The 19,627-nt window shown below is 41.9% G+C and overlaps 1 protein-coding gene across 1 annotated transcript in view; it reads right to left on the reverse strand.

Moving 5' to 3' along the window:
• Positions 1–3,183: 3,183 nt before the first annotated feature.
• Positions 3,184–19,627, reverse strand: part of znf536 (zinc finger protein 536) — a gene marked incomplete at its 3' end in the record, with an annotated part of 112,741 nt that continues 96,297 nt past the window's right edge. The window contains exon 5 of the mRNA XM_080493415.1: positions 3,184–3,317. Coding sequence (XP_080349541.1) covers positions 3,184–3,317 — 134 coding nt within the window. The remainder of the gene's footprint in view (positions 3,318–19,627) is intronic.

The raw sequence follows: 19,627 nt of genomic DNA on the forward strand, positions 1-19,627 counted from the left end.
TGTTTTCTGAAAATACACTACATAACGTGTTGTTTCAGAATGCCAGGGTTCTGTAACCTTTATGACCAAAAGAACCATTTTTGGCAATTTTCCACCAACTTTAAGAAATGAAGAAAAAACAGAACATCTAAAAAAACAACAAGTTACATTTTCCTGGATTTTTTTATTTTTACTTTTGAAGCCATTTTTAGCCCATTTTCCACTTTTGCATGGCTTTTAATTGAAACTATTTAAGCCATTTTATGCAACTCGACTAGTTTAGCTGTTTACGGCGGCTGTGCACTTCCTAATGGTGACATCACTTTTATCTATACGAGCAGTTTTAGTATTTTTTTGAGCGATTTTATCCATTCTAGTTGTTTTTCCTGTATTATTTTATTTGGAGTCGCTTCATCTCCATGATCCATCTTCTTTAGCAGTTCTGGTCGTTTTGTTGGCTTCTTCAGCTGCTCCCAACAGGAGACTGGATCATTGCTGACAAATAGTGAGGTGAGCATGTAAAATAAAAATTCTAGCAAAGCTGCAAGTTGCAGACCCAGAAATTATGTGGATTGTCACGCACGCACGCACGCACGCACGCACGCACACACACACACACACACACACACACACACACAGAATCCGATCTAGAAAGGAAGTCAAAACAAAGTGAACATGAAACAAGCTGTTGCTCTGTGACAATCCATGTTTTTTTTTGTTTTTTTTTTAGTTTGAATACATTTTATTTTTATTATAAGTACAGTTCAGTAGTTACAAAACGAAGCATCTGCCATGAGGATACAGCAAAACATAAAGAGTGTTTCAGCTCACAAGACAGGTTTTGTACATATTATGTGGAGTGGAATGATCATTATAGCTGGTTCAGAGGGAGACGCGTCGTCTCTCATCCTTTACGCCCCGCGGGGTCAGAGGTCAAAGGGCCTCCAAGCAGGAATACATCAAATCGGTTTGCACGGACCCCGTTTCCAAACACCCCCCCTTACTTAAACTGTTACCTCTCACTTTTCACAAGTTTGACTTTTTTTTTTTTTAACGTGGCATCCCCTCTTTTCCTGGAAACAATGGCTGGTAGCAGTCTAAACAAACCAAATGGGTGAAACAATCGGAGGCTTTATTTAAAAAAAAATAAAAGAAAGAGAGAGAGAGAGAGAGAGAGAGAGAAATCTCACATTGGGATTTGAGTAATGGGGATTATTACCAAAAACAAATCTGAGTAACAGTTTGTCAAAGCCACATACATTATAGAGGTTGATCAAACTAAAAAAAAAAAAAAAAAAAGGAGTAGTAGTATAATATTTGGACTGTACATACCGCATTAGACTTTTTCTCTGGGTTCACAAAAGATGACGTAGAAACATTTCACAATGTCAAGGGACGCACAGACACACACCTTCATTTTTAGTTAGTTAGCTAGTTTTGTACTGTATAGGTTGGATTTATAATACTATCACAGTGCAAAATACTTCTGGGAATCCAAAACAAATGAAAGGAAGAAGAAAGGAGAAGTCCCTCTATGCATAATGGATTCTGTATATACGTCGGGGGAGGGGGGAGGGTTGGGGGATATGTCTGCAGCACAGGAGACGATTGTCATCTTTTTCCTCTTTTCTTTTTTTTTTTTTCCCGATCGGTAAATGGACAAGGCAGTTAATGTACAGTACATATAAAAATGAAAAAGAAAAAGAGAAATGAAATCAACCCTACGTTCTACGGTCTAGCACGGCTACAAAGCTTTTGTAGAAGCAATAACAGATGACTTGTATCTAAGGCTATACACAATATGTCTTTTTTCCAGTTTTGTTGTTTTTTTTTTCTTTTCTTCTTCTTCTTCTCTCGTCTTAAAGTAAATACAACAAACCATTTTTCAGTAGTCAGTAACACTGTGCAACAATGATCGGTGGCAGTATTTTACAAACATTTGCAACACTAGAGAGTCCTTGAGGTCGAGGTGGGAGAGATGGAGGGAAAAAAGGGGGTTTTAAAAAAGAAAGAAAGAAAGTTTTCCCCCTTTCTTTTAAAAAAAAAATGTATTGATTCAGAGATTCTTTTATTCATTTTTTTTTTAATTCTCCTCTTCATAACTGGAGAAAGCCTGCCATCCGTCGTGTGTAAACTACCTTTTTTTTTGTTTTTGTTTTTTGCTTTTTTTTCCTCATCACAAATGCTTTCGAACTTTTTGCTGTCACTTTTTTTTTTTGTTTTAAACTCTTTTTTTTGTTCTTTTTTTTTTTCCCAGCTATCATATAGCTCTCTATAGACATTAAGCATCTATGGGTGCTGTCTCAGATAATAATACAGTACAAGAACAAAAAGACATAGATATATTTATATGTATATATATAGTGTAGTGTAGGGTGTCAGTTTGAACGCGTTGGCGCCCCCGCCATCAAGAAACCCGCCGGGAGGGAAGATCTCATCGTTCAGAAGAGTTTACCAGCAGGTTGCAGGTTATTGAACCGTCTGCCTTCTGTTTGATCTGTGGTGTGCATGGCGAGGGGGCTTCAACCGGGTCGTCTATGTGTGTGCGTGTGTGTGTGTGTGTGTGTGTGTGTGTGTGTGTGTGTGTGTGTGTGTGTGGGTCTGACAGGAATGTGCTTGGTTTCTGGTAAAAGGTGAGCTCCTACCCCCCCTGCCCCCCCCCCCCATCCCGCAGAGTAGAATACATTCTACAATACAACCTGTGGACATGTAAAAGAGCTATATTCTTCATCATGACAGGAGAGAAAAGCATATAAGTTAAGCACTAGTTCAAAGGAGGAACAAAAAAGACTTTCTAGATGAAGGAATGTATCAGAAATCGCAGGGGGAAGAAGAAGAAGTGCTAATCAGACAGGTAGTTTCATCAAAACAAAAGAGGAGGAGAGAGTGTGTAGGAGAACAAAGACAAGGGGGTGGGGGTGCGGGTGGGGGTGGGGGTGGGGGTTCAGACCACAGGAGACGAAACAGGAAAAAAAAAAAAAAAAACTTTTAGTGTCCCAGGATGCTTTGCAAAAGTCATTAGGTCCATCCTGCAAATCCATCCCCTCAAAAAACAGGCGCGGGCTCTCAGCTCGCACTTCTCTTCTCTGATGGTAGTATGTGTTTTGTTTTTTCATCTTAAATAAAGTCTTTGTTATAGTGTAATCCTTCATTTAACCTTCATCCTCCTCCTCCTCCTCCTCCATCCTCCATCCTCCATCCTCATCACTCTGCCTCGCTGTCGCCTACGTTATGGTTGTTAGCGTGGCTGTTAAGGTCGATGTTAAGGTGGCTGGGGTCGTGGGTCAACGCGGGGTCATGGGCCATGGGCTGGTCCTCCTCGCCTACCCACAGATGCACTACGGCCAATGAGAGAACAAGAGGCAGATTAGCACCGACACACACACTCACACACACACACACACACACTGAGCATTGCATTATGATCAGTTGGATGAGTTAGATCGGGTGACAGCGTGTCACCATCAGTCACTAACTTTAATTACATGTAGGAATCTATTACTTTCACTTTAAAGGCTCCTGCTTGTGTGTGTGTGTGTGTGTGTGTTGATATGAGTGTGTGTCTGTGAGGATTCTGGCTTTCCAAGTCAGATATTTGGGCTCTGTGGTCTTTTAAAAAGCAGTGTGAGGGGAAGAAAGGCTGTTAGTCAATAAGTTAGAGCACAATATGGAGTCAGTATCTGGATGAGTTCACTCAGCCTGATCGAGCCACCTCGTCCACTTGCCTTCGCTCAGAACGTCCACTGAAGTCAACTTAGGTTGGTTTTTTTTTACCCCGGAGATGTTTATAAAAGATCAGCAAAGCTGCGCCCATCACACACGTGAGCAGTGACTGCCTGTTAACTCCCTCCGTCATCATGTTAGGAGTGAACTGAGTGGACCGGACCAGTAAAATAGAACCATATAACCTTTAAATGTAACTGTAAAGTTTGTTTTGTGGTGAGTAAAGGAGATGGAAAATGCCGCTATTTCCACAAAACCAAAGAATGAGTCCCGAAAATGACAACAACCTCAACATGAAGCGAACATTATTTAAAACTTCTTGTAAAATGTCCCAAAAAAACCCTGCTCCTATAGCTGTTGCATTGTGGGAGTTAATCATAAACAGAAAATCCAGCAAAAAAACAGATTCCCTTAAGGACACTTTGTATAATTTTCACTTTCAAGCAGATTCTATTGTATTTAAATGTATTAAAGGGAAATCTTACGGGTTTAAATTCCCGAGGAGAGTCACGGTAACTTCTTAAAGTGGAGCCAGATGTTTGGAAAAAGCAGCGGAGAAGAACGTCGATGTGGAATTGTCATTCAAAGTACTGATTGCGTTTTGGTTCAGTTTCACGGCCGATGTTGACACTTCGCTCCCATTTATTATTCAGTTTAATGTCCTCGCTCGTTCTTTGTCTTCCTCCCATGTCCTGCTTTCGCTCTCTAGTTCACCATTTTCTTCAATGAGAAAACACCATCAAGATGTTTCCCAACGTTTTGTGTACGTCAACGTGCAAAATTTCACATTTGAACATTTAAACTGTCCCCGAGATTGTAATATTACATAATATACGCTCCATTTTAGAGACTCAAGAGAAAAACCAGCACTAACAGAAAAACGGTTCCTTAATTCAAAAGTTTAGAGTTTATTCGAAAACACAAAGTGAGTAAAAAAAAAACTCACTATTGCAGTGGAAATAAATGTTTTTATTCAACATATTTGATGAGATTTGTTCTGAATTAAACTTTTTATAACTACATTCACTCCTGCCAGTCGTTCTAAAAGAAGTTCAAAGTGAGAGACAGTAAGAACTCCAGTCGCCGTGGCGACGTCCCACCGCTAAATAACACCACCCGCCCTCTGTTTCCCTGCGCTCTCCTTCCCTCTGCAACATCTTCCAGAACGACTCTGCAATAATAGAATTAAATAAAAACACACACATCGGAGGAGCACATTTGCATGTCATGTTCTTTTAAAGTGGCGTTATGAATCTGACAGAGTCAAATTAAAACACGGAGGACCGACTCTGTTCGAGCTGCGTCTGGAAATGAAAGGGAAGTGGCGGCATAACAGAGGAGGAATAAAGAGCTAATAACATGATAAAACATCTCTGGGTAATAATAACTCCTGGGGGGGGGGGGGGGGTCCTCTCTTAACGCCGCGTATCGCTCTCTTCAGATGGGTGCGGAGATACTGAGGCATAATTACAAACCTACTTTTATGTTGTAATGATATTGGGGGACGTTGGGAAAGTGACACATGTACGACGTAAGTTTTGTAATTTCCCACATTGCACACGGGAAGTACACTCAGATATGTACGTGCTGTTTACTTATATTCACTGTATTTGCAGGAGGAGCGATACATATATATCGACTCTCTGGTCGATATATTCCACTTATTCCCAGTAAAGTCAAATGAAATAAACCAGTTTGTCTGATGTTGTTGGGATGAGATGAAAATATAGACATTCTCATGACATCACAACAAAGAAAAACTTTCAAGTTTCAGTTTCTAGGTTATTTTGGCTCTACTCTGCCACTCAAGTTGAAACTGAGCTGGAAGTGGCCACTGAACTAAAAATGGGTTTGACACCTCTGGTCTCCAGTGTCCATCACCCGGGAAAATGTATAGCTCTCCAGGCACCACTGTGACGACCATGAAATAGTGAAAGCTCACCTAATTAGCTATTAACGCTTCAAAAAGTCGACAGGTTTACTTGGAATATGAGAAATAATCATTTTTCCCGCTACAGCCAACATCTCAGATTTTCTTGTGGACTATGAAACATCCAGACCTCTGAGGTCCTCGGGAAGAAGTTTACCAAGTGTTTCAGAGTCAGAAGAAACAACGTGAAGCAGCTTTTAGTTCCTACGCTCTTCGCCTGTGGAACAAACTCAATGCTGACGCGTCTTTTAAATCAGGACGTAAAACATCATTATCTGTTAGGATTTCCAATAAACAATAGATTTGGCTTATTTTATTACCTTTATCTTAATCAAGTTTTCACGTTCTTCGTCTTTTTATGCCTTTCCTTATTTGCCTTGTTCGAATGTATTGAATGTACTGTATATGTAATGTATACATGTTTACAAATTGACTTATTTTTCAGTAAATATTGATGACTGTCTCACCACAAGAGGGCGCTTGTGTCACAGTGTTGGTGCTCATACTCGAGTTTCAAGTGATTTACATACCATTTACTTCCAAAACGTTGAACTATATATGTTTCAATTATGATTTTTAACTATTTATTTATTTTCAATAATATCCAATGCACCTGTAACATTTCAGTATCAGTCATTACATTTTGACATCTGTTACGTGGACTTTTACTCCAACATTAACTGTTAAATGTAATATAACTTAAAGCCACTAATTATTGATCGATACGGCTCTTAACTTGCCCCTTTACTCCTGGTTTAATATCAAATATTAAAGCCTGTACTTGCAGATGATTCCCCATTGAGCAGGATGAGTCCACTACCAACTTCCACCAGTAGATGGCAATCTAGGACAGTAAATAATCGTCGTGTGTGAAGAAGCCTCCATATGTATTTACACCAAGTTTCCTGTAATATGATGGACATTCACTTACAGCAAGTTTCACCTAAACACTCCTACAAGTATTTATATCAGGTTTCAGGATTTGTCTTATTTAAAAATAATAATTAAAAAAGAACAACAAAAGGCCCACGCCACCCCCCCACAATGAAAAACCTAAATGAAGTTTCCTTGTTTTGAAGCTTCAAAAAGTGTTTAGTCTCTCCCCAAGGGCACTTCCTGCCTTTGACTTCCCTGTAAGGAAACTTCCTGTAACGAGCTCCAGATTAGGCCCCATATTTGATTTTCACTGTTCATTAACTAAGCCACCTGGAATGTTATTATTTAAGCACGGCGCTCCCTCTCCCCGAACAACTGCCGCTGCGAAAAGCGGAGAGATTTCCCGGCCAACTTTATAGATTTAGCATAACTTCCCCTCGCAGTTTTTAATTTCCCATTCGGGTAGATGGCAGATGCACCTCACAGACAGAGAAAAAAAAACCTGCCTGGCATTCATTTATCACATGAATGCAAGGCTTATCTGTTTGTTTCCTTCAAAGATTGTGCCCGTCTTGGGGGAGGATGTGGCGCGCATACATGAGGCTCAGATACAAATCAACGGAGTTTGATTTTGACTGTTATTGCATCATATCTAACCCGAGGAAGTGGCGCCGCTCTGATCCACGGCTCACGTCCGAGTGGCCTCTCGGAGGCTCTGCCCTCTTGTGGACGGACGCGAGGCGGCAGGAGGCAGGAGATACTGTGGCATATGGCGCGAGGACACACAGCTCCGGGATCCATCCACTGTTAATACATGTGTCATGCTTAACAGAATGGAGAACTGGGGGAGGAGGACGGGACAATGGCGGAGCCCGGCGCTCGGAGCATGTCTACCAGAGCGCCGTGGGAATGCCGTGCGTGGAAAAGCACAAGCGCCGTCTCAGAAGGATCACCTGGAAAAACCATCGGGGCTTTACCTGATGTTAAAGATCGTCTGGATTCAGTTTCCTTACTGATTTATTCCCTTTTTTCCCCCCGACCATTAGGGAAGGGGGACAGTTTACAGTACGCACATTCACATGAACTGTTGAATCAGATCTCTATCAAAAATGGGTCTTCATATTTCTACTACGTTGTTCTGAAATAAGCGTTCTTTGCTCATACGTAATATTCTGTAGACCTGACCTAACGCCTCCTCCATGTGTCTGCTCTCTCTCTCTCTCTCTCTCTCTCTCTCTCTCTCTCTCTCTCTCTCTCTCTCCCTCAGTGGAGTTCTGTTTGTGGTGCTAACAGCTTTGTTAAAACACTGTTCCTGTTACTCGGGCTCATCAACAGAGCGTACTGCCAGAGCTCGGCGCCAGAATCCTAAAATTCTACAACACCTTCATTGTGACGGAGGCAGAAACGGCTACAGAATGACCCGGGGGGGGGGGGGGGGGGGGGGGGGGGGGGGGGGGGGGGTCGCGACCCTGGACTGGAAATGTGAAGAGCAAAGGTGGGATTTCTGGAGGAATGAGGAAGAAGCTTGAAATAAATGTAGGTGAATAGAATAGAATAGAATAGAATAGAATAGAATAGAATAGAAATACTTTACTAATCCCAGAGGGAAAGAACACTATAATATATGTGACTCAGGAGCTTTCTTGCCTCTAAAGCAGGGGTGTCAAACATACTGCAGTTCAGTGTCACCAGCTCAGGTTCCTCTGGGGTGGGCCGGACCAGCAAAAATAGTGCCACAATTTAAATGTAAACTTTTAAGTTTTTCTTTGTTGTGACGCACTTATACATAATGAAATTGTCTATATTTTCACCAAAAAACCAAACAATTACGACCAAAAACAACAAAAAATTCAACATGAAGCCAATTTCAATGAAAATACAGTGACATATCCAGAAAACTTCTCCTTTCACTGTTGCATGCTGGGTGTTTTTACAAACTCCCCCTTGCAGCATGGCTTTGAGGCTAATGCTCGTTTGTTATCTTCATCATGGCAGCATCACTGATATCTCAGCGATATCTATGTTTTCTTTCAAATATTTGTCATTTTCTTGGTGGTTTGGCCCGATTGGAGCCTCTTGCGGGCCGGTTTTGGCCCACGGGCCTCATGTTGTCATGGACAGGAAATCCACAATTCATTCAGAGTTTAGAGTCAATCAAATGAGTTTCACTGTCATTTTTCCTCTTCCTGTGGTAAAAAAAAAAAAACAGAAGCAGAAAAGGGGGGAAACGTTGACCAAACTCAGGGAGAGTAGCTTTTACATTGCATGGATGTAGTGCTACGGGGGGGGGGGCTGCGTGCCCTTAGAAGGTGTCTGTGGCTCCGTCTTTGTTCGCCGTCGCAGGCGTCCGGGCCCCTCCGCCATGCAGAAAACTGTTGTTCTTGGCACATCCTCGTCTCATTGTACAGCCCAGTATTTATAAATATGTAAATATGAGCGGCACCAGGCATAACACAGCCCCGCTTGTATACACCGAGGAGGAGCAGGGAGGAAGTCAGCGCGCAAACACCCCCCACCCCCCCACCCCACACACCCCAACCCACCCCTCCCCACCCACCCCCTCCCTCCAAAAATTGTATTTTTAGATGGTTTTAATGAATACAGGATGTTTATAGTTACCATTCCCTGTGATTCGCACAAAAGACTAGAAAAATCCACATCCATGCTGCGCACTCCTCCTCTACTTCACCCCCCTTCCCCGATTCCCTCAAAGCACTACTAAAGCAGAAGAAGAAGAAGAAGAAGAAGAAGAAGAAGAAGAAGAAGAAGAAGAAGAAGAAGAAGAAGAAGAAGAAGAAGAAGAAGAAGAAGAAGAAGAGGGTGAGGGAGGGAAAAGGGGGGAGGAAAAAAAAAAGCAAATTTGTGGTGAGACGCAGCAGGATTGTTGTGCTCTCAGTCTGCTTTGGGCTCAGATCCTTATTAGACAAACAGGGGAGGGTGTTAAGGTGCAACAAAGAGTGACGAAAACTCCCGTGTGCGGGTGGAGAAGTGTGTGTGTGTGTGTGTGTGTGTGTGTGTGTGTGTGTGTGTGTGTGTGTGTGTGTGTGTGTGTGTGTGTGTGTGTGTGTGTGTGTGTGTGTGTGTGTGTGTCTGTGTGTGTGTGTGTGTGTGTGGGGACAAAAAAAAGGTTCCTCAAGAACGTCAAGGTATCAATTTGTGTGTGTTTTTAAAAGAAGCCAATATAATACAAAAACAGGCTACCAGTTTGCTGTTTCCCGCGATAATGTGTGTTTATCCTTTTTGAGAAACTCGTTGTTTTTTTTTTAGTTATTGGGGTGACAGGATGGAGGGATCCAGAGGAGGAGACAGAGAAATGGAAGAGTGATTGTGGTGAAGCAGGGGGGGAAACACAATGAAGTGAATGTGAGTGGCCTCTTTCTATCTTTCGCTGTCTGTCTCCAAAACTATTTCTGAGGCTAAAAGATTGCCGGCTTGATAATACCTCCGCTGAGCAATTTAAGCCCAAACACTCTGATGCTACAATCTGTCTTCTCTGCCTGATAGCGCTTTTCTCTCCTCTTCTCTCCAAATTACTTTCTTTCATATCTAATTATATTTGCTAATGATCTTATAAGAGAATAATGGAATGTGCTTGATCTATTACCTTTTTTTTTTTTTTTCAATACATAAATACAATGCGGGGGGAAATGACTATTGGAGACAGGAGGAAATGTTTTTTTTAATGTTTTTGATGAGAGGGGAAAATGAAGCTGGGAGCTGCGGGGTCATTAATGGGCGATGAACGCAGAGGTCATCTCTCACATTCTCTTTGACATTTCTCTCATCTGACGCGCAGAAACAATCACAACCTCATCTGCAGTCGCCATTTCTTCCTTTCTCTTTTTTTCTCTTTTGCCTCCTTTTGCTTCCCTGCTTGGCAGTAATCCTCCGGATATCTACCTCCAGCCTCTCTGATCCTCTAATGGAAATGCTCAACTTTGTTAGCTGCTGATTTGTTGCCTCTTCTTCATGCTGTTTTTTTTTTTTTTTTTTTTTCTTCTTTTTTGCATCCAATCCCAAACTTGTGGAATTGAATATCAACGGGAAAATGTGATTAAGGTTGAGGTGACACGTTTGCAGTGTAATGGACTGCGAGACCTGCCGAGTCCTTTTTGATGATTTGTGTTTAAAGGCGCAATTTTCAAAGAAAAATCCCTAAATAGCCAATATATTGTGAAGAATTAACAGTAATATAACATATTTTCAATGATATCAGTTTAATATGTTGCAGCAGCAACCTGAATACTACTACTACTTTGTGTTGCCTTGCAGTTCCACTTTGTACCACCAGATGGTGCAGTGAGTTACGAGAGCAGAGGCCACATACAGTATAAGCACCATTTGATCTCAGACTATTGTCACAATAACTTTCATATATATATATATATGATGATATATATCATCCCCAGACACTCCTGCACTACAGTATTTTGTTTAAATTCCAGCTTGTCTCATAATGCCAAATAAACCCAATGTCCCAGCTGGACTGAGAACAGAACTGACTTGCTGCTGCTGCCTAGTGGACAAAAGTGGAGCTACATGAATTGGGAATACTTTTAAAGTAGTGCTCAATGTTTTTGTATTTGTTATCAAACACACTTCTACAGTTAAGTTATTTGGAAAATGAGCAAACTAACATGAACTAACTAGTGATTTTAATAAACTTGATGTACGAGTTAAACCCTGTTTTGAAGTGTGACTACAAACTGCTCCTACTAAACATGAACGGAAATGATAAAGTGATATTGAATGAGTCAATATAATAAGTTACATGTGAGATTTTATAGTAAATTAATGTGATCCTTTCAGCCTTTCCTCAGAAGATCCACTGGCCGTTAAACTAACGGGACTATGGTTTCAAGTGAAAATGGAAAACACTTGTGGCGTTTTGAGTGTCTGTTTACACAACAATGGTGCTCTGAGCCACTGAAAACGTGACTTTGTGAAAATGCCCCGACTCCGTCGTGTAGACGAGGTAAAATGCTGTTACTGGTCCTGGTCACCACGGCCGTAGTAACTAGTAGTTGTGCACATGCTCAGTAGATGGACAGTAAGATCAAAGTTTCCTCCAGAGTGTCATGACTCCCAGTCCATCTTCTCCTGGGACTTGGTAGTTTTATAGTTGTAACGACAATCCAACTCCCATTGTTAATGTTTAGAATGTACTGCTCTGCTGCATCTTTGTGGTTTCATTGCACAAACAGCACCCACTAGTGGCCCAACATGAAAACTACATTGTTATGTGGAATCAGACATCATTTCAGAACATTTAAACGTGAACTTTTCAGAAACGGAAATTCAAAAACAAAACGTTTTCACCCAAAACATTTTTGTCCAAAGCGCTTTTCTCTCTGCTTTTTAAGACCCCTGAACTGCACCATCCCACCCACACTCCCTTTACTCCTCATCCTCTTCTCCATCCTCTGTTCTTTTTTTCCCCCTGCACAGACCTCAGGACACGCCGAGCCATGACAGGCACTCTAAACCCCCGGCATTAATGGAAGGAAATGGCATTCGATCCCTGTTTGATCTCCTAATCATTTCAGCTGAAATGATAATTAGTGCCCTTCCAATCCTCCCATGGAGGAGGAGAGAGGGTGGGGTCGGGGCTGGAAAGAGGGGGGGGGGGGTGGAATGTGGAGGGTAAATACATAAACAGAAAAAAATAAAAAATCCTCTTGCATTTTAGACCCCAGATGACATCTCTGTCACCGAGGCGGGCGTGTTCATAACCAACAAGTGCTTTCCTCCATCGCACAGTATTTCTCATCCCTTACACACACACACACACACACACACACACACACACACACACACACACACACACACACACACACACACACACACACACACACACACACACACACACACACACACACACACACACACACACACTCACACACACACACACTCACACACTGAGCGCCTGGCGACTGCTGTCTGTGATTCTTTTCAGCTGACATAATCCTGATTGATTCGTTCAGCAGATAAAAAACTGGGTCCACTTCTGCCCTTTTACTGGGGAGGTGGGGGTGGTGGTGGTGTTGGGGGGGGAGGGGGGTTTGCAGGGTGGGGGCGGCAACATAATACGTCCTTTTATTCAACAACAATGTCACATAATGGCATTGGAATGTGCAAGAGGAGGAGAAAAAAAAAAGGCCACATTTTAAATGCTTGTGACACGCAGGGCTTTGAAAACCCTCCCGGTCAATCGAAAAGTTCGGGGGGGGGGGGGGGATCTGAACGGTGAGTAAAATAAAAAAGAAAATAAAAAAGAAACTCTTCAAACTGTAAATGTACACTGAATTCATCAAGGACAAATGAGGGCTGTTTAATGCTGTTTATCTGGTTCTGTCTGCCTCCTCTGGGGGCGGCTTCTCTGTATAGGACAACTTGGTGTGTGTTGAGCAGAAACTTTGCACAGATCTTGAGTTTCCTCCATTACTGACGTCCATTATTATGTTCTGAGAAGGAAGCTTTTGTTTCAGGGCCATGAATAGGTGAGGTCATCTCCACACATTACAGTCACTATCCCCCCACCCCCCCCCCCCCCCCCCTGCCCTCAAGGCTTTCTTTTGCTTTTTGTTTGGGACATCCTTCCCTGACTCTCCACACTGCTGGATGTTTGTGTTGGTGCCATCAGCTGGACTGAATGTTTCCTAACAGGCCGTGTTTGTCTTTTCTGGACTTTGTCGCAGCTGCAGCTAAATTTACCTCGACGTCTGTGTCCCCCCATGTGTTTATAAGACCGTATTAACAGTATTCGGGTCGTGTTTAAAAATATCCTTCACTAACTTGAGTTCAAATCTTGCTTCATCAGCTTAAAAGGTCTGTCAAGTCTTTTTATAAAACCTGTAACAGTCTCACCTGTCACACACGTGCTCAAGACATCATTTTGTAATTTTCCTCACCTTTTCATTATATTGAAAATGAAATGAAAATAATGAATATAAATACATTGTATTAAGTAATCTCAAACACTCTCACGAAAAAAAAAGAAAAATAAAAAAAAAATGATAGGAGCTTGTCTATTTGTTCTTTCTCGAAACACATCATAAATAAAATTGACTGCAGTGAAGCGTCTTCAATTATACCCCTTCCGTTTGTTGTGTTAGACAACAGTTTATTTTATCAAATGATTTTAATCTCAACACTTAAAACATTCCAAAATAAAAAAAAAGTTTCATTCAAATCCGAAATAGAAAAGTAGTAAATCATCATTTCTTTACCTAAACAGTGTGTATTTTGGGGACTTTCACTTGTCTAATATTAAACTAGTCGATATAAAGTTAGTTATAAGCTTTCTATTTGAATTGTCTGAATCTTAAATGAAGCCCGCAACATTAAAGTTGTAATTACATTCAGTTCTAATTAAAAGAAAGAAGCCTGGTAAGTCTTTATAGAAAGTCACTGTGGAACATTCAGTTATTTTGTGTTTAAAAATCTACAGCGATTGTGAGACGTTTGCATGCTCTCCCTGTAAATGTAGATGAATGGATCATTAAATCTTGCATTTCAGGGGTATTGTAATAGCAGTATTATACTAGTAGTACAAAATTATGGATGCATTATGCAACAGGTTTGTTCAGCTCTGAAGTTTGAGTTTGTTTTTTGTGTTTAATATCAAAAAGAACTTATAAAACGTGTGAATTGGGGGACGTCTGTCAAACTCCAACATGCAGACAAACAATAATTTACACAGATGAATCGCAGAACCGGGACGAAGGACTGAATTCGACTGTTTGCAGTCGTCGTGTTTAAATGAAGGAGCGTATTATAAATGTATTGATGGGCAGCAGGCGACGGTTCAATACATCTACAGGTGAACATGTTGACTCTCCCGCTGGTGTGAGACGACTCGGTCCTGAATACGAGACGGGAGAAGAAGTCGACAGTGATGCGCGGTGCGGTTATTAATTACTGAGCCTCCGGTGGGACTTGCAGACCTAAAGTTCACGTTCTGACCACGCGTCGTGCGGAGCTGCATTGGACATGACGTGCAGCGCTAATGGACTCCCGTACGCATAAGAAAGTAGACGACGGCCTTCCTCCGAGTCAACTATATTAATTGTAGCCACTAATCTGCGAGCCGCGGCCCTCCCAGAAGTGGACAATATTTCCTGCGCCGGGCTCGGTGGCGGTGACATATCTTGTTGCTAATTCGGTGTGGCACCGAGCCAGATGGGAAATGGGGAGGAAAGAAGGAGCCTGCAAATAAAAACGTGTCCCCGAACCCCTCCGTTAGACTGCGGGAGGAGAGGAGGACAGACAAAAGGGCCGCAGCGCCGCGACGCGCTATGGAGGACGTATACAGCTCACACGGGGAGGAGGGAAGGAACCGCAGCAAAGAGGACGATACTATATGGGGCAAAATGCAATTTATAGGGCAAGAGTAAGTGAGACGCCGCGCTAAAGCCGCTCGCTCAGACAGGAAGGCAGAGAATCTGAGTCAAATGGTGAAACCAGAATATCAGGCCTTTCATTAAATCTGGACAGTGCTGAGTCAGCGTCCTCCTTCAGGAGACACTTACTTGAATTTCAACTATCAGAGATGATTTCAAATATTTCCATTAGCTGAACTCTTGTTAAACAGCCAAAAAAAAGAGAAAGACGAGAGACAGAGAGACAGAGAGACGGATGAAAAGAAGTGTGATTACTACTGGGGGAGATTAATGTGACAGAGACAGACTGACAGACAGGAAAATAACAGCAACTCAGCAACGCCGCCATCACGGTGATCATTTACAATCACAGAGCCCGTCGCTGCTCTCCCAGGGTCCTCGCAACACGCCGGGACTCCTCCCGGATAAATGAATGACGGTAGTTAGGAAAAGTGAGGATGGAGAAGTTCTCCCAGGGCCGAGCGGCTGGTTTGAGTCGGCGGGGGAAGGAGGAGGAGGAGGAGGAGAGATGTGAACGACTCAAACATGTGCATCAATTTGGAGCGTCAAGGTGCAGCCACTCGCCATATGTTGAAGCTCCAGCAGGCGAGGCCTTGATTACCTCTTTACCGCCATTGTTTCCCACAGCATCTTGAGTTTGACTTCATCGTTACACTTGCAATTCATTATTCATCATCACTGTTGGATAACGCCATCATACAAAAAAAAGGAGAGAGAAGAGCACTGAGTGCTCTTTAATGTATCTGAACTCTGAAGAGGAATGCACGGTGTTTTGTCATGTAGGGAGGACCTTCCCAAAGGTCAGAGGTCATGGTGAACTTTTAATAAATGGGACTATTTGACTATGCTATGCCATAATTACTAGTAGCTTCATGACTCGTTCCGTTGATGTTTTACTTACTATTTAGCAGTCGTGGAAATAGAAAGAGGCTATGATGTTGCATGAAGCTTCAATCAGGAGGCAAAAATGTTCAGTTGTTTTCAGTTTATATAAGGAGGAGAAGGAAAAAAAGTTGCGAGAGCTGCAGTAGTACAGAGAGCAATCAGGAAGCAGTGCAGACCAAAGTGTGATATAAGAGATGTAAAGTGGCTGTAAATGTTACGTAATAATGCTGCATTCCATCTCTGTGGAAACGGGTAAAACTTTCTGAAAGCACAGTCCTGGTTTGTACTGCATTATCTGAGTAAAAGTAACTTAAAAGTGACTAATTTACATTTGGCCTGCAAGAGGGGTGTCAAACACATTTTAGCTGAGGGGCCACATGCAGTCCAGTTTCATCTTGGGTGGGTCAGACTGGTAAAATAGAGTCATAATAACCTTTAAATTTAAAAGTTTTTCTATGTCGTTGTGTAAAGTAGATATGATGCCAGTGTCTACGTTTTCACAAAAACAGTTACTAGAGAAAATGACTATAAAATCTCAACATAAAGTCAATTTTAATGAAACCTTCTGGTGCAAAATACAGTGAAATGACCCAAAAAACTCCTCTCGCTGTTGCATTCTGGGTGTTTTTACAAACTCGCCCTGACAGCATGGCTTTGAGGCTAACGCTAGTTTGCGAGCTGTCATGCCTGTGTCTCAGCTCAGGTCTCAGTGTGGTGTCCTGTCCACTCCTCTTGAGAAATGTTTTGAGAAATCATTGTTTTATTCTAAAGTTTTCTCATCTTCTTGGCGGTTTGGCCGGATTAGAGCCTCTTGCGAGCCAGTTTTGGCCCTCGGGCCTTATGTTTGACACCCCGATCTAGGTGATCATGTATTACACGACGGTCAACAATTCACTCTGACACTCTGGAAGAAACAGAAAGAGATGTGCGAGTTGGATACAAACGGGGTGAAAACTACTTTAATTTAGATTTTAGAGTACTCCTACTTGTAATTGCGTGCAGTGTAAACGACGTAGCCGCCGTTTATCCACCTCTGAAAACCAAATAAAGACCCCCTTGTTTCTTTTCTTCACGCTTTCAGTCAACCCGACGACGTTTGAACTTCCTGCTCCCTGTAAACGTCATAAACGGAGCAAAGGTGATTGTGTTTCCAGGGAAGCCGTTTGGGTAAACCGGGAGTAAATTTGGAAGGTTCTGGGTGTGTGTAAAAAAGCATCCTGTTGCCTCTCAGTCCTCTCCGATGATTCAACAGTTTGCCGCTACGAACATCTGCTTGGCTGCTCTTCGCAGAGCTCAATTAAGGCTCGCACAGCCGGCCGCGCCATACCTTATTTATGATCTGATTCTAACGCGCCAAACAAGGGAGGGGGGGCCGAAAGGTCCCCGAAATCCCACTTCAACAGGACGTTAGCAGGCAAGAGAGGCAGGGACGTGGGGAGGAGGTTGGAGGTGCTGGCAAGAGATTTAAAAAAAAAAAAAAAAAAAAAGAAATGAAGCGTTTGTGCCAACGCTGGCAGCGCTTTTAAGGAAATAAGAAAAAAACAACAAACAGTGACGAGCAGCAGCCCGAAGCCCTCCCTCATCTGAAAATGCAGCCGTAAGAAAGAGATGATGAAGAAGAAGGAGTGAGTGTTGATATGATTATGTAAATGTAAACAGGATTTCCTGCCGACGAGAAGCCGATTCTCTCTCTCTCTCTCTCTCTCTCTCTCTCTCTCTCTCTCTCTCTCTCTCTCTCTCTCTCTCTCTCTCTGACCCGTTCTCCTTGCAAATCTTCCATTTAAGACAAATTCCCCCGGGGAGGCCGCTCTGCCGTTACTTAACGGGATAATTATGATATACGAAACCTTTCCAAGATCACCCCCCCCACCCCCCCCATCCCCAACCGACTCCCCTCCTCCTCTTCCTCCCCCCTTCGATTTTGCCTTCCTCGCTTGTACTCTCTCCATTTCTCTTTTTCTGCTGTATTTCTTCACTCTTGTCGTCTCCACTCGGGCCTTTCCTCCGTCTTCTGACTGTAATGGACACTAATGGTGATTTGTCACTGGACGAAAAAAAAAACCACCAGCTGATGCCCCCCCCCACCCCCCAAAAAAAAAATCAGTTTGTTTATTCTGATTCTGCAGTAATTTTCTAATTTTCACAATCCTAATTTAAGGATATAAAGAAGCAACATAAGAATGACTATGACGAATTGTTAAAATATTTAAATATCTTCAAATATATGTGATGTGAATTTTTTCCAAAAAAGAAAAACTGCACATTGCACGGTGCAGCAGTAGTTAATCTCACAACTGGAAGTTCAAATCTGTCGTTCTGTGCAAGTTTACTCTGGATACACCAATTTGACTCAAAATCCCAAAATAAATGCATTTTTTTATTTACGTTATAGTTTGTCTAATGAATATGCTTTAAATGAAGATAATTTTTTTTAAATGTGTATTGAATTAGATCCCTGCTATGTGAAAGGCAATAAAAAGCAACTAATAATAAAATATCCAGTAAAAATAAATTTGACTGGGTTTAAAAAAAATAAAAAAATAAATACATTTAGAAAAAAGATTGAAAAAATTCTAAACAACTAAAATAAAAATAAAGTAAAAAACAAAACAAACAAAATGTCATATTTTTAAAATATATACATAAATAATTTTAAAAAGCTATATAGAAATAAGAAATTATAACAATTATGAATAAATAAAACAAAAGCTCAATTTAAAAAACTAATAAAATAAAACAAAAACACTATATATACAATAAATAACAATTTTTTTTAATAAAATGTGCCTGGATTTTTTCAGAGTAACTTTGACTGGATTGCGCAGTTTTTGTGAACAAGCCCTTCTTTCATGATTTAATACTGAATTTCACAGACTGTAATGTTTCTTTTGGTAATCAAGTAGGAAAATACCCCTATTTCCTATCCCTAAGCACGTTTTACATATACATTGGTTTGTTATAACTTATATACTTTAAGTTGTGAATGAGTACAAGGCAGGTTTCCTGCTCTGCTTCTGACGTTACAAACAGTGTTGAAGGCCTCCTGACTAAAGCTGTGAACATCAAAATGTGAAAGTCTTCTTTTTTTCCCCCTGTCTCAGTTGGACCTGAGCACCATGACCTCACAATGGAAGAAGTGAGCTGCAATCACATTATATTCCACAGAGTCCTCCACCATGTGTGTGTGTGTGTGTGTGTGTTCATGATGTACAGTATTTAGCCTTTGTTCTCTCACAGCCAGTGAGCGAGTCTCACTCTGAACAAAGCAGCTGCATGTACTTTTTCCCTCTTCTTCTTCTTCTTCTTCTTCTTTTTTTTGATATCAAAATGGAAATGAGTGCACGGAAATCACGGCCGCTTCAAACATTTCATAACGCGGACGTACAACTTAATTGCGATCCGGCGCGGTTTGTTTGGTTCCTTATTTATTCCTGCAACTTTGTTACGGAGCCACACGTCAAACTATTTACACGCTGGTGTAAGCACTTACGGCTACGTCTCTTTCCCGCTTGACAACGGCCGTAAACACCAGAGTGAGAGATCAAAACCCTTCATCAGGGAGCGTGACAGATGACAGATATGGCCACAGATTTTCCATGATCTTCACAGGAGGGGGGGGGGGGAGGGGAGGGTACGTTAGTGGGGGGTGAGGAGAGGAGGGGGTGAAAAGTCAAAGAAGTTTCCTTTCCACACAATAATGTGTCGGATCGATTATGTATCGGGGGATGGGTGCGTGGCGGGACAGTGGGAAGGGTTCCCTCTCACATGGCGTTACGGTGCGTGCTCTTCAGATGGAACCTGACCGCATGCTTCCTGCTCGCCGCTTTCACCT

The sequence above is a fragment of the Lipophrys pholis genome (assembly GCF_963383615.2).
Source record: "Lipophrys pholis genome assembly, chromosome: 2".
In the NCBI taxonomy this organism is placed as follows: Eukaryota; Metazoa; Chordata; class Actinopteri; order Blenniiformes; family Blenniidae; genus Lipophrys; species Lipophrys pholis.